The following is a 13,007-nucleotide window of genomic DNA, read 5'->3' on the forward strand; positions in this document are numbered from 1 at the left end:
TGGGTCCAAACCGTTTTGGTCCTACAAGTGTACTCCTAACTGGGTTCGCCTTTTTATTTTTTATTCTAGTTACAAGTCGACCATCGACATGCAAACTGGAGCTCGTCTCTTTTTTTTATTGTCGCAGTTGCAAGTAAACCACCGAGATGCAACTCGGCCCAACATATTTTTATATTATGTTGCAAGTTTGCATCTTATTGTTGTAATTTTCGCGTAAACTTTTGATCTCCCAGCGTTGGATGATGTATTCCCGTGTCTCCTTGTTATGTTTTGTCTACTTGTCCCTAACTGAGGCCCAATCCATTTTTTGTTCTAGGTGCAAGTCCAACCACACACTTGACATGCAATAGAGATTCCATCTTTTTAAACTTTTGTTTTTTCTCTTTTGTAGTCTTATAAATCCATGATTTTTAAAATTTTATAAGTACTTTTTAAATTCACCATTTGATTTATTTTTTGTCATTTCCTGCAAGCTCTACCTTCCACCTTCCTTGTCGTTGTTTGTTTATTGTGTATCCTGTTGTTGGCCTAGGCCTATTCGACTCCGCTTTTATTGGCCCTCAACTCATAATTGGGGTCTGACCTTTTTTTGTCCTAGTTGCAAGTCCACCCTCGACTCGCAACTGGGATCCATTTTTTTTGTCCCATTTGCATGTCCGCCCTTGGCTCGCAACTCGGGCCTGGCATTTTTTTGTCCTAGTTGCAAGTCCACCCTCGACTCGCAACTGGGCCCAGTCTTTTTTTGTCCCAGTTGCAAGTTCGTCCTCGACTCGCAACTCGGGTCCGTCATTTTTTCCTCCCAATTGCAAGTCCGCTCTCGACTCTGGGACCCGGACTTTTTTTGTCTTAGTTGCAAGTCCATCGTTAACTCGCAACGGGGCCAGACTTTTCTTTTCTATTTGCAAGTCCACCCTCGACTCACAGTTCGGGACCGAACCTTTTTGTCCCAGTTGCAACAACCCCTTGACTTGTAACTCGGACCTGGCCCTTTTTTGTCCTAGTTGCAATCCACCCTTGAGTCGCAGCTGGGCCTGACTTTTTTTCCTGGTTGCAATTGCACTCTTAACTCGCAACTGGGTCTCAATATTTTTTTATCCTAATTGCAAGTCCACCCTCGACACACAACTGGGGTCCAGCCTTTTCTTTCTAGTTGAAAGTCCAACTGTGGCCAAACCATTTTTGTCCTAGTTGCAAGTCCACTCTCGACGAAACGGGGCTAGACTTTTTTTCCCAAGTTGCAAGTCCACCATCGACTCGCAACTGGGGCCCAACATTTTTTGTCCGAGTTGCAAGTCCACCCTCGACTCATAACTAGGGCACAACCTTTTTTGTCCGAGTTGCAAGTGCGTCCTTGACTCACAACTGGGGCCCAACCTTTTTTGTCCGAGTTGCAAGTCCACTCTCGACTGCAACTAGGGTCCAACCTTTTTTGTCCAAGTTGCAAGTTCGTCCTGGACTCGTAATTGGGTTCCAACCTTTTTTGTCTGAGTTGCAAGTCCATGCTCGACTCGCAACTAGGGCCCAACCTTTTTTGTCTGAGTTGCAAGTTCGTCCTCGACTCGCAACTGGGGCCCAACATTTTTTGTCCGAGTTGTAAGTCCACCCTCGACTCGCAACTACGGCTGAACCTTTTTTTTTCTGAGTTGCAAGTTCACTCTTGACTCGCAACTGGTGCCCGACATTTTTTTGTCCTAATTGCGAGTCCACCCTCGATTCGTAACTGGGGTCGACCTTTTACCCCAGTTGCAAGTCCACTGTCGACTCGCAACTGGGGTTCGACCCTTTCTAGTCCCAGCCGCAAGTCCACCCTTGACTCGCAATTAGGGTCCAACCATTTTTTGTCCCCAGTTGCAAGTCCAAACTCGACTCGCAACTGGGGCCCGACCTTTTTTGTTCCCAATTGAGAGTCCACCCTCGACTTGCCATTGGGGGTCCAATATTTTTTTCCTAGTTTCAAGTCCACCCTAGTCAGCGAACAAACTGCAGATGAGCCGGCCCAAGTAGTTAGGATACCTTTTTTTTGTTTTGTTTCATTTTCTTCATGTTCTTTCTGCTTTTTTATTTATCATGTTTCTTCATTGTTCTTCATCTCCTTTTTATTTTTCTATTTTTCAAAAGTTGATCTCATTGTTTTTCATATTTTGATAAATTTTGTTTGTTCATAAATTCACAAGTTTCAATACATGTTTCAAAATTTGTAAATTAGTTCATTTTTCTAAAATTGTTCATGTTGATCAGTTTTTTAAAGCAAATCAAAATGTGTTTTTTTGTCTTGTTATTTATCTATTTTATCTATTTTGTTTTTTCCTGTTCGCTTTTAGTTCAATGTATATAAAAAAGTTCACTTTTAGTTCATCGTATATTAAAAAGTTCATGTATATCAAAAACAATGTTCAGTGTGTATTGGAAAAAAATAGTGTGTATTTAGTGCCAGGAATCCCAAAGAAAGATTTTTCTTTTCTAAATTATAATTATTCAGTCAATTCAAATAAGGCGTATCTTGTTCAAGCCAATAAATAGAGCTGGGGTTATAGTTAAAGCAGCCAGTAGAAAACCAAAATAACTAGTTAAAGTAAGCATGAAAGAGTTAAATTCCATTTTTTTACTACACTACATATGTTGGTAAAGCATTTACCTAAGTTATGGAAAATTCATAATTCATCGGTTATTTTAGATAATACTAAAAAACAAGATAGAGTAAGATACAGAAGTGTAAAAGAAAGTGGATTCATCAGGTCATATAAAGCATTGTTCACCATATATTAGAACATTTTTGGTATTCGTTAACATTTTTTAGAATTTGAAAAAACTTATGTAAATTCGTGAACATGTTTTTGAAATATGTGTTGATGAAATTTTGTTCTTTACTGAAAATTAATTATAAAATATAATAGTGAAAAACGCAAAAACATAAAGGCAAAAAATAAAATAAATCGTTGGTTGCCTAGAAGCTAGCTATGGGAGATGTCCTTGTAAATGTATAATGATCAGAGGCAAAAGCTAACAAGTCGATTTAGCACTAGCGATCATTTTGTTTTCCAGAAAAAGCTAGCGATCAGGTTCCTTGTACGGGTAGCTATCAACCAGAATTTTTTTTACGAGAAGAGTTAGTGACCAGATTTGCGTATAGGCTGGTGACCAAGGCGGACACACGAGGAGGTAATTTTTAGTTTTGGACATTGACAAATTAAAATCAAACAAACATGACAAATAAATAGGAAAAAAAACTTAGATATGAGATATTATCTCACATCTAGATGTGACATAGACGGACTCTATTTAGAAATCAAATATCTAATTTCGGTGTCCGAGCACGGAGGTAACTCAAATAAATCGGGCTGAAACCTGTATCCACACGAGGCTGGACACGCATACCCGTTTGGCGTCTTCATAAAAGGCTCACGTACTCCACGGCCCCTCCACATCGTCGATTCGCAGCTCGCTCGCCAATCCAACCAATCCATAACCCGGCTGCCCCTCGCCCGTCTCCGCCGCACCCCCCAAAACCCTAGCTCCCCTCCCCACCCCGCCCCCCACCGCCGCCGCCGCCCGCGAAGATGCCACCGAACCTCGAGTGCCGGATGTACGAGCCGCGGTTCCCGGAGGTGGACGCGGCGGTGATGATCCAGGTGAAGCACATCGCCGACATGGGCGCCTACGTCTCGCTCCTCGAGTACAACAACATCGAGGGCATGATCCTCTTCTCCGAGCTCTCCCGCCGCCGCATCCGCTCCATCTCCTCCCTCATCAAGGTCGGCCGCCAGGAGCCCTCCATGGTGCTCCGCGTCGACCGCGACAAGGGCTACATCGACCTCTCCAAGCGCCGGGTCTCGGAGGAGGAGGCCGCCACCTGCGAGGACCGCTACAACAAGTCCAAGCTCGTCCACTCCATCATGCGCCACGCCGCCGACACCCTCGGCGTCGACCTCGAGCCCCTCTACCAGCGCATCGGCTGGCCGCTCTACCGCAGGTACGGCCACGCCTTTGAGGCCTTCAAGCTCATCGTCACCGACCCCGACGGGGTGCTCGACGTCCTCACCTACGAGGAGACCGTCGTCGGACCCGATGGCGAGGAGGTTCGTTCCCGACCCCCCTCCCCTCATCTGCTCGTAATTGCTCGATGGCTAATTAACTGCTCAAGTATTGGGTGTACTCGAAGCAGTACCATCAATTTACTTCGGGCAGGTTGTTTGTTGTATAACTTGACACTAATATACCAACCGATTAGACCTTTACATGTGTTTTTCAAGTAGGTATTCCTTAGTTAGTAGTACTGCAGTCTGTTTAATTTTGTCCTGTATCCAAGTTGCCTCACGAACAGTTAATGTCTAGTAGCTGATTTGGAGCCTGTACTTAATAATTACCTGATGTTCTTTGGATTAGTCGATTCAAGGATATTTGTTGCTTCAAATTGGTTGGTTGAAATATGACGGTGTAGTTAGCTTGGTTCTTTGTGACTGTTCGTCGTCCTGACCCCCTCCCAGCAACTGCTCCTTGCTGCCAATGGCTAATTAACTGCTAATGTTTGGGTGTACTAGAAGCAATGCTATCAATTCACTTCGGCCTGCTAGTGTTATGACTTGACAATTAATATCTTGCAATAGATTAACTGCCTACGTGTGTTTCTCGGCTAGGTATTTGTTGCTAGTGCAGTCTGTTAATTTTTCCATTGTTCCAATTATCGGCCAGTTAATCGGCATCTCGGCCAGTTGATTGATACTCGGTGGGTCATCGAATAGCCGATTAACTGATTTATCAGCCGAGTAACTGGCCGATTCGCCTATATTACCCCGCATCGCCACCTGACCGATATGACACCAGTTACCGATATCCTGAACAATGAATTTTGCCCTGCCTCAGTACTGCAGCCATGAACAGTTTATTCATAGTAGGTGGTTTGGAGTCTGTATTTAAGTTACTATTGTGCATAGAATTAGTAGCTTCAAGGACATGTTGCTTTGAATAGGTTCATTGACATATGGTAATATACTTTAGCTTCATTCTTTATGTACTTAAGCTTGGTGGCCAGGAGGTTCGTTCCTGACTCCTCCCCACAATTGCCCCTTGCTGCTAATGGCTAATTAACTGCTTAAGTATTGGGTGCACTCCAAGCAATGTCAGCAATTCACTTCAGGCTGGTGGTAGTGTTAGGACGTTTACATGTGTTTCTCGAGTAGGTATTTGTTGCTAGTACAGTCTGTTAATTTTGTCCAGCATCAAAGTTGCCCCATAGACAGTTAATTCTTAGTACCTGTTTTGGAGCATGTACTTAATTTCCTAATGTATAGAATAAGTCGATTTAAGGATATCCATTGCTTCAAATAGCTTAATTTAGCTTGATTATCAGTGTACCGTTGATTGGGCCTATGTAAACCTAGTAGCTTAGTACTCCCTCTTTAAACTAATATAAGAGCGTTTAGATCACTACTTTAGTATTCTAAACACTCTTATATTAGTTTACGGAGGGAGTATTTGTAAGCCACAGACAGTAGGTTGTATAAACAGTTAAGCGTAAATTGAATGACAAAATTAATATCTTGCAACCGGTTAGATGTTTACATGTGCTTCTCAAGTAGGCACTCATTTGTTTCTACCGCAATCAGTTAATTTTGCCCTGCATCGAAGTTGCCCCAAGAACAGTTAATTCCTAGTGGTTAGTTCGGAGTCTGTATTTAATTACCTAATGTGTATGAAATTAGTCGATTTAAGGATATTTTGTTGCTTCAAACTGGTTGGTTCAAATATGGTACTCCCTCCGATCCGTATTACTTGTTGCTCAAGCGGATGTATCTAGAAGTTTCTCAGTGCTAGATACATCTGTTTGGCGACAAGTAATATGGATCGGAGGGAGTAATATACTTTAGCTTGATTTGCCTACTATTGATTGAATTGATGTAAACATGGTAAGTTATATTGGTTGGTTTGGTAGTTTGTGTAAGCAATTGGAAATTAGGTACCTGGGTTTCATTCAGATACGTTCGCTTATGGCAGATTGGCAGTATGGTACGAATCATAGATCTCATAGAAATTGGACGTTTCCCACGATTCATTTGCGCTGACATTTTCTACAGGTGACTAAAGTTGTGCCGGCGGTCACCCCTGAGGTTAAGGATGCCCTGGTCAAGAACATAAGGAGGAGAATGACACCACAGCCTCTTAAGATTCGTGCTGATGTTGAGATGAAATGCTTCCAGTTTGACGGTGTTCTCCACATTAAGGTTCTGTTTGCTTCCATCCATGCATTTTGGTTTCCAAGTGTATGCTTGGTTGTGAGTTGCTAATTCTGTTTTGCAGGAAGCCATGAGGAAAGCTGAAGCTGCTGGAAACGCTGATTGCCCTGTGAAGATTAAGCTAGTTGCTCCTCCGCTTTATGTTCTGACCACACAGACACTTGACAAAGTTGGTTATTTCTTCCATTCATTTATGTGATTAATGTTGATTCTTTGACTTTTTTTTCTTCTTTGCGTAGAAAATATAAATCAAAACCCAACGCACAGAACTGTTAGTCTTTGCATGGAGGAGTAATTTAAATAATGTTTCGGGCTGTCTTGTAACTAAGTAATCAGGGAGTAGTAGTCATTTATTTTGCTGGGGAAATTGGCATACATGTTTTAGTAGATGGATGGAGAATACCCGGGTATTATTGACACCTTTAAATTTCATTAAAATCCAGATCCCCTTGTGTTGACTGTTGAGTATTTCTATTATGCAAGGCAGTGGGTACTATGTATTCACACATCTCTTAAATTTCATTAAAATTCAGATACCCTTGTGTCGAGTATTTCTATGATGCAAGGCAGTGGGTACTTTGGATTCACACATCTCATGATGCCAATGTATGGTTGGGGTTATTCATAATGGAAGGAGGTGGAATCAGGTTCCCCCGATTATATGAGCGTGGGTGGGTGGGTTGGGGGTTTGAATGTGGGCGGGCTGACTGTGCATACGCGTCACTCTAGCCAACTGAGTAGAGCCCATATCTCGTTGTGTTATTCGTGAATTTTAGTATGTGATCCAGTGACATGAAATTTGCTGATTTTGTGTATTGCTGTTGTGAACAGGACCAGGGGATAGCAGTTCTGACAAATGCAACCAAAATTTGTGCCGAGGCAATTGAAAAGCACAAGGGGAAATTGGTGGTGAAGGAAGCAGCTAGAGCTGTAAGTTCCTCATTATCTGTGCTCAACAAATAATCAGCAAAAAGAAACCACTGCCGATTCAGAGATCTGCAAGCTTTTCTACTCAGTCCCGCCCATGATTCATGTTTTATAACTTCCCTGTGCAGGTGAGCGAGAGAGACGACAAGCTGTTTGCGGACACGATTGAGAAGCTCAAGCTAGCAGGCGAGGAGGTCGACGGCGACGACGATAGCGAGGAGGAGGACTCTGGCATGGGAGACGTAGACTTCACAAAGGCTGGCGCTGGCGCGGACTGAGCGGGTCTCCTCCCAGGTGGGATGAGATTGCTTGTACAGCGCCAGCAATGAAGGGGAAGAATGTTTGGCTCCTCCTGTTTGTTTGAGGAGGCACGTTGGATGGATGGACGAGTGTTTACTCTGTTATTAGATATTGATGATCAGTTGTAGGCTACCCGTAGTCTTACAGATTGATTTGCTTTTCGCTGAGCACTGATTCTGAATACTGTTAATTGCGCTTTTGCTACCTGTTTTCATCAGCATTTATACATGGATTTTGCTTATCGTTGCTCACTAAGTGGAATTTGGTGCATGACACTGAGCTTACTTGCCCTGTTCTTTGAACTTTTGACTATTACTCCCTCTGGAAAGAAATATAGTAGTGTTTAGATTACAAATTTAGATCTAAACGCTCTTATATTTCTCTACGGAGGGAGTACTATGTGCTGCAATCATAGGCTCCGCCTATGATAACTTTGCATGTGCTTGAAATGATGTCTGCCGAATGCACGCTATATTTTGTGTTTTGATGACTGTTGGAGTTGTACTGAAATTACGCAACAGACGTCTCGTTTTCGACACTTTCTACGTGAGGTGTTGTCTTCTGCTTCGTAGCGAATTGATCATATAGCAGCTAAATAAGTCTCATTCGGCAAGAAGCACCAGTGGTCTAGTGGTAGAATAGTACCCTGCCACGGTACAGACCCGGGTTCGATTCCCGGCTGGTGCATTTAATTTTTTGCCTGACGACGAATGATGTTTCGTTTTTGCCTGACGAAATGATGCGCATACTTTTCTTTTTTGAATGCCACGAGAAGAAAGAAAGAAAGGGGGTCTAAAGACAAAAAAAAAAAACCCTTTTCCTCTGCTCAAGTTTCTATGGAACAGAACACGTCATGCGTGCGCGGTGTTCGCTTTCTGTCCAACGAAACCTAGCACACAACAATCGACGCAACAGTCTGCCTGTGTCCTTTACTTTCGGCCATGGAGTTTCGTTCACCGTCGGCCTTAAAACCGACTACTTCGTATGGAATCACAGTCGCCACGGCTTGTCCGATCGCGGATGCCGGCTGTGGGCCGTTGTTCCGTCGGTGCTCGATCGCTCTTTGTCAGAATGCCTCGTCCAAACAAGACGGTGGTAGACGATGAGGCCAGTGGCGTAGTTGTAGGGTGGCCAATTGAGCTCATCAGAGTAGTATACCGTTGAGCTCAAGTCAATGTCTCAGCCCATATACAGGAAATAAATTGAATCGTTCGGCTAACTCTCCTCGTACGTGTACTGTTGTATGCTAGTCAGTCTGGATGCGAGTGTCGTAAAGAAGAGCGGATGCGAGTGTTAATGTGGGTGTTTCTGTCACACACAAGTGGCCACAAGTCTAGTGTGAATTTACTGTTTTGGTATGTGCAAAGATTAGTCTCATATTGAAAACACAAGTAACCAGAGGTTGAAACAAAGTAACGAGCGTAGAAAGTAAATAACATAAAAGTAAAGTTATAAAAGTAAACTATCGGTTTGTCTATAGTAGGAAGTTAGGCGTTGGGAAACTCGGATTATGGTGTACATTTGATGTGCCTGTGCATCGGTAATACTAATTACATATTTACATTAGATGTGCCTGTGCATCGGTAATACTAATTACATATTTATATGGTTAATTATACTCTTCGATTATATGTTCGATAGGTAGGTCACCGTTGAATAGTTAACTCCTCCATGCATGGATTGTTCTCCTCTATTGTCCTGCATCAACCCTATCATATGCATGGTCATTTTAGCAATTAAGATTGTAAGACCAGACCAATGCTTTACGTGTCGTGGATTCTGGTTATCCTCATATTGTCTTTGCTACTTGTAGATATGAACACCCGGTGACGTAACTGCAGAGTGGGCAAATGGTCCATTGAGCATCCTGTAAATCGACTCAATACTTCACTGTAGCTGTAAAAAATAATCTATACTTCACTATAGCTGTAAACAAAACTAGTAGGCTGCTCATGCCGAAAATGAAATATTGCACGATCTGATCGCTAGCTCCCTTGTTTCCTTCATACATTCTATAGATGTTGTTGTCTTAACTGTCTATGGATGTCCGTACATGATGACTAAGTCCAATTATTCCATGTATAATCATACTCATAGAAATTCCATGTATAATCATACTCATAGAAATTCCAGTTTAATCCATACGCAATTGTAATTCGTCCATCACGCCATGTTATCTTTATTTGAAGAGATGCCGCTAGCGAAACTATGGATCCAATCCATTCATCCCTATTGCTTTGAACCTCCATCATTGTACTTTTTTTATTTCTTTTATAATCTAAATCTTTATTTCTTTTGTGGCAATCAATACTTTCAAACACAAGTTGCATTAATCCTTGCAACAAGCAAGGCTAGTAAGACCGACAATTTTACTAGTTTTGTTTGGGGCCGAGGCAACTTCTGTATTTGCATGTGTAGGTAGTGATCATTGACTGCAATTCAAAGCTCCTACGGGTTCCATAAACCTTAAGGTCATTCACTTGATGAAAATTGATACTTGCTACAACCATCTGCACTTAGGGGCCCAACACCTTCCTACGTTAAAGGAAGCACGAGGTGGCGGCTAGCAACACGTGCACAAGGCAGGCCGAGCCATCGAGGCAGGAACACCACCGACTTCTCATCTCTCTAATTCAAAGTATGTTTTCCATCTTCTTCAATTTAAAGTATGATTTTGCCTTCAAGGTTTGATTTAATTGTGAGTGTGAATGAAAAATCAAAACTGATAAATTCAGACAACTGATTAATGATTACTGTGATTTCATTCGGACTCACAATTGATAACTTAAACTTTTTAATTGAAGAATTGTTGCAAAATTAATCATATTGATATGTTCTTTCGATAAATTATATACTAGTGAGCAGTAACAAAGTTAGGCGAAATCTGTCAGGGGAGAGCCAAAGACATAATATGAGTTGTAAAATTACACTTATCAGTATATTCTTTTAATTTATACTAGTATGCAGTGTTGGAGCTAGTTTAAATTTGTTGGAGGTGGGGCTGAGGACAAAGGCTAATTTTTTTCCCATCTAAGCCCTCTCATGAATAAATTCTTCATAAGTTGGTTCAAATGGGGGGAGGGGGGCATTGGCCCCCTCAGCTAAATAGCCTAGCCCTATGTTGGTATGTTGTATTCATGATGTAAACACTTTTTATATCGATTGGACCACCCTAATCCAAAATCCTGGCCACGCCACTAGATGAAGAAGAGGGGACGGAAATTTTTTCCCAAAGGAGGATTAATTGTTGTATGAGTCGCTGTTGGCTACTCGTATCGATCCATTTCAGAGCATGGAGCAAAGGGGCGTGACATTTTGGCAAAACATGCATAATTGGTTTCATGAACAAAAGCACTATGACCCCCACCGCGCGGATTAATTGCTGTGTCAGAAAGCTGCACCCTTATCCTTAGGATTTGCAACAAGGGGAGGGGGTCCCATTGATGTTCATCTCGCTCTAGGCCAGTTAAGCCACAAGAATAGAGCACGAGGCTCTGATACCAATTGAAAGGATGGAGATGGACCTATTGGTGGGGGGGTGAATATGTACAATTACAAATTTTAATTGTTACCTAGCAAATTTTTTAGGCAATAATGTGAAATATGAAACTGAGCCTAACAATTGCTAATGTGATGCTAGTACTAAGCAAGGTGAGTAAATACAACAAGTATTTAGATAGGCAAGCACAATATAATACATGTAAAGACTAAGAGACAAATAACCACAAGCAGGGAGCTAGAGTTAGGAATAACCGCAACTCTGAGAGACGAGGATGTATGCCGATATTCACTTCCTTGGAGGGAAGCTACGCCACCGTTTAGAGGGGTGGATGTTACCACGAAGGCACACCAAGGCCACGAAGGCTCACCATATTCTCTGTTTGAGATATCACCACGAAGGCGATTCTCAACTGATAACCCACAAGTATAGGGGATCAATTATAGCCTCTTTCAGTAAGTAAGAGTGTCGAACCCAACGAGGAGCTAAAGGTAGAACAAATATTCCCTCAAGTTCTATCGACCACCGATACAACTCTATGCACACTTGACGTTCACTTTACCTAGAAAAAGTATAAAACTAGAAGTACTTTGTAGGTGTAACGGGATAGGTTTGCAAGAATATAAAGAGCACGTAAATAAAATCTGGGGGCTGTTTAAATAAAGAAGCAATAAAGTTAGTATAGCGAGTGTGGAAAAGTGGTGGTAGGAGTTGTGAAATTGTCCCTAAGCAATTGACTACTTTACTAGACTGATAGCAAGTTTTATGTGGGAGAGGCCACTGCTAGCATGTCATCCCTAACTTGGAATTATATGCACTTATGATTGGAACTATTAGCAAGCATCTGCAACTACTAACGTTCATTAAGGTAAAACCCAACCATAGCATTAAGATATATTGGTCCCCCTTCAATCCCGTATGCATCAATTTCTATGCTAGGTCGAAGCTTCTGTCACTCTTGCCCTCCAATACATAGTCCTATCAACATACAACTAACCCTATGGTGTGATCCACGCGCGCGCTCATATGATGGACACCAAAGGACAACAACATAACCACAAGCAAATTAAACCAATCATAGCAATTCACCAATTATCGATAGGACAACGAAAATCTACTCAGACATCATAGGATGGCAACACATCATTGGATAATAATATGAAGCATAAAGCACCATGTTCAAGTAGAGGGTACAACGGGTTGCGGGAGAGTGGACCGCTGTAGATAGATGGGGGAAGGTGATGAAGATGTTGGTGAAGATGACGAAGGTGTTGGTGTAGATTGCGGTGACGATGATGGCCCCGGCGGCGTTCCGGCGCCACCGGAAGAGAGGGGGAGAGAGCCCCCCTTCTTCTTCTTCTTCCTTGACCTTCTCCCTAGATGGGAGAAGGGTTTCCCTCTGGTCCTTGGCTTCCATGGCATGGGAGGGGCGAGAGCCCCTCCGAGATTGGATCTGTCTCTCTGTCTCTCTCTGTTTCTGCGTTCCCCAATTCTGCCCTTTCACCGTTTCTTAAATTCCCGGAGATCCGTAACTCCGATTGGGCTGAAATTTGGACACGATTTTTATCCGGATATTGGCTTTCTTGCGGCGAAAGAAGGGCACCAACCTCCTTACGGAGTGTCCACGAGGGCCCAGGGCGCGCCCCTCACCCTCGTGGGCCCCTCGGGCATTGTCTCACGTTGATTCCACTTCCCAAAATTCACATATATTCCAAAAAAATCTCCGTCAGTTTTTACCCCGTTTGGACTCCGTTTGATATGGATTTTCCGCGAAACAAAAAACATGCAACAAACAGGAACTGGCACTGGGCACTGGATCAATATGTTAGTCCCAAAAATAGTATAAAAAGTTGCCAAAAGTATATATGAAAGTTGTAGAATATTGGCATGGAACAATCAAAAATTATAGATACGACGGAGACGTATCAGCATCCCCAAGCTTAATTCCTACTCGTCCTCGAGTAGGTAAATGATAAAAAAGATAATTTTTGATGTGAAATGCTACCTATTATAATCTTGATCATGTAATCTAATCATGACATGAATATTAA

The 13,007-nt window shown here is 42.5% G+C and overlaps 1 protein-coding gene and 1 non-coding gene across 2 annotated transcripts; both read left to right on the top strand.

Annotated features, from left to right (window-relative positions):
- Positions 1–3,420: 3,420 nt before the first annotated feature.
- LOC109731420 (eukaryotic translation initiation factor 2 subunit alpha homolog) lies at positions 3,421–7,741 on the top strand. Its single transcript, XM_020290572.4, has 5 exons — positions 3,421–4,076; positions 6,072–6,218; positions 6,295–6,399; positions 7,062–7,160; positions 7,286–7,741. The coding sequence occupies exons 1-5, from the start codon at positions 3,558–3,560 to the stop codon at positions 7,433–7,435; spliced, it is 1,020 nt and encodes a 339-aa protein (XP_020146161.1). The 5' UTR covers positions 3,421–3,557; the 3' UTR covers positions 7,436–7,741.
- Positions 7,742–8,073: 332 nt separating this feature from the next.
- On the top strand, positions 8,074–8,144 carry TRNAG-GCC (transfer RNA glycine (anticodon GCC)). Its single transcript has one exon. It is a non-coding gene; the product is annotated as a tRNA-Gly (tRNA).
- Positions 8,145–13,007: the final 4,863 nt, after the last annotated feature.

Source organism: Aegilops tauschii, chromosome 2 (assembly GCF_002575655.3).
Source record: "Aegilops tauschii subsp. strangulata cultivar AL8/78 chromosome 2, Aet v6.0, whole genome shotgun sequence".
In the NCBI taxonomy this organism is placed as follows: Eukaryota; Viridiplantae; Streptophyta; class Magnoliopsida; order Poales; family Poaceae; genus Aegilops; species Aegilops tauschii.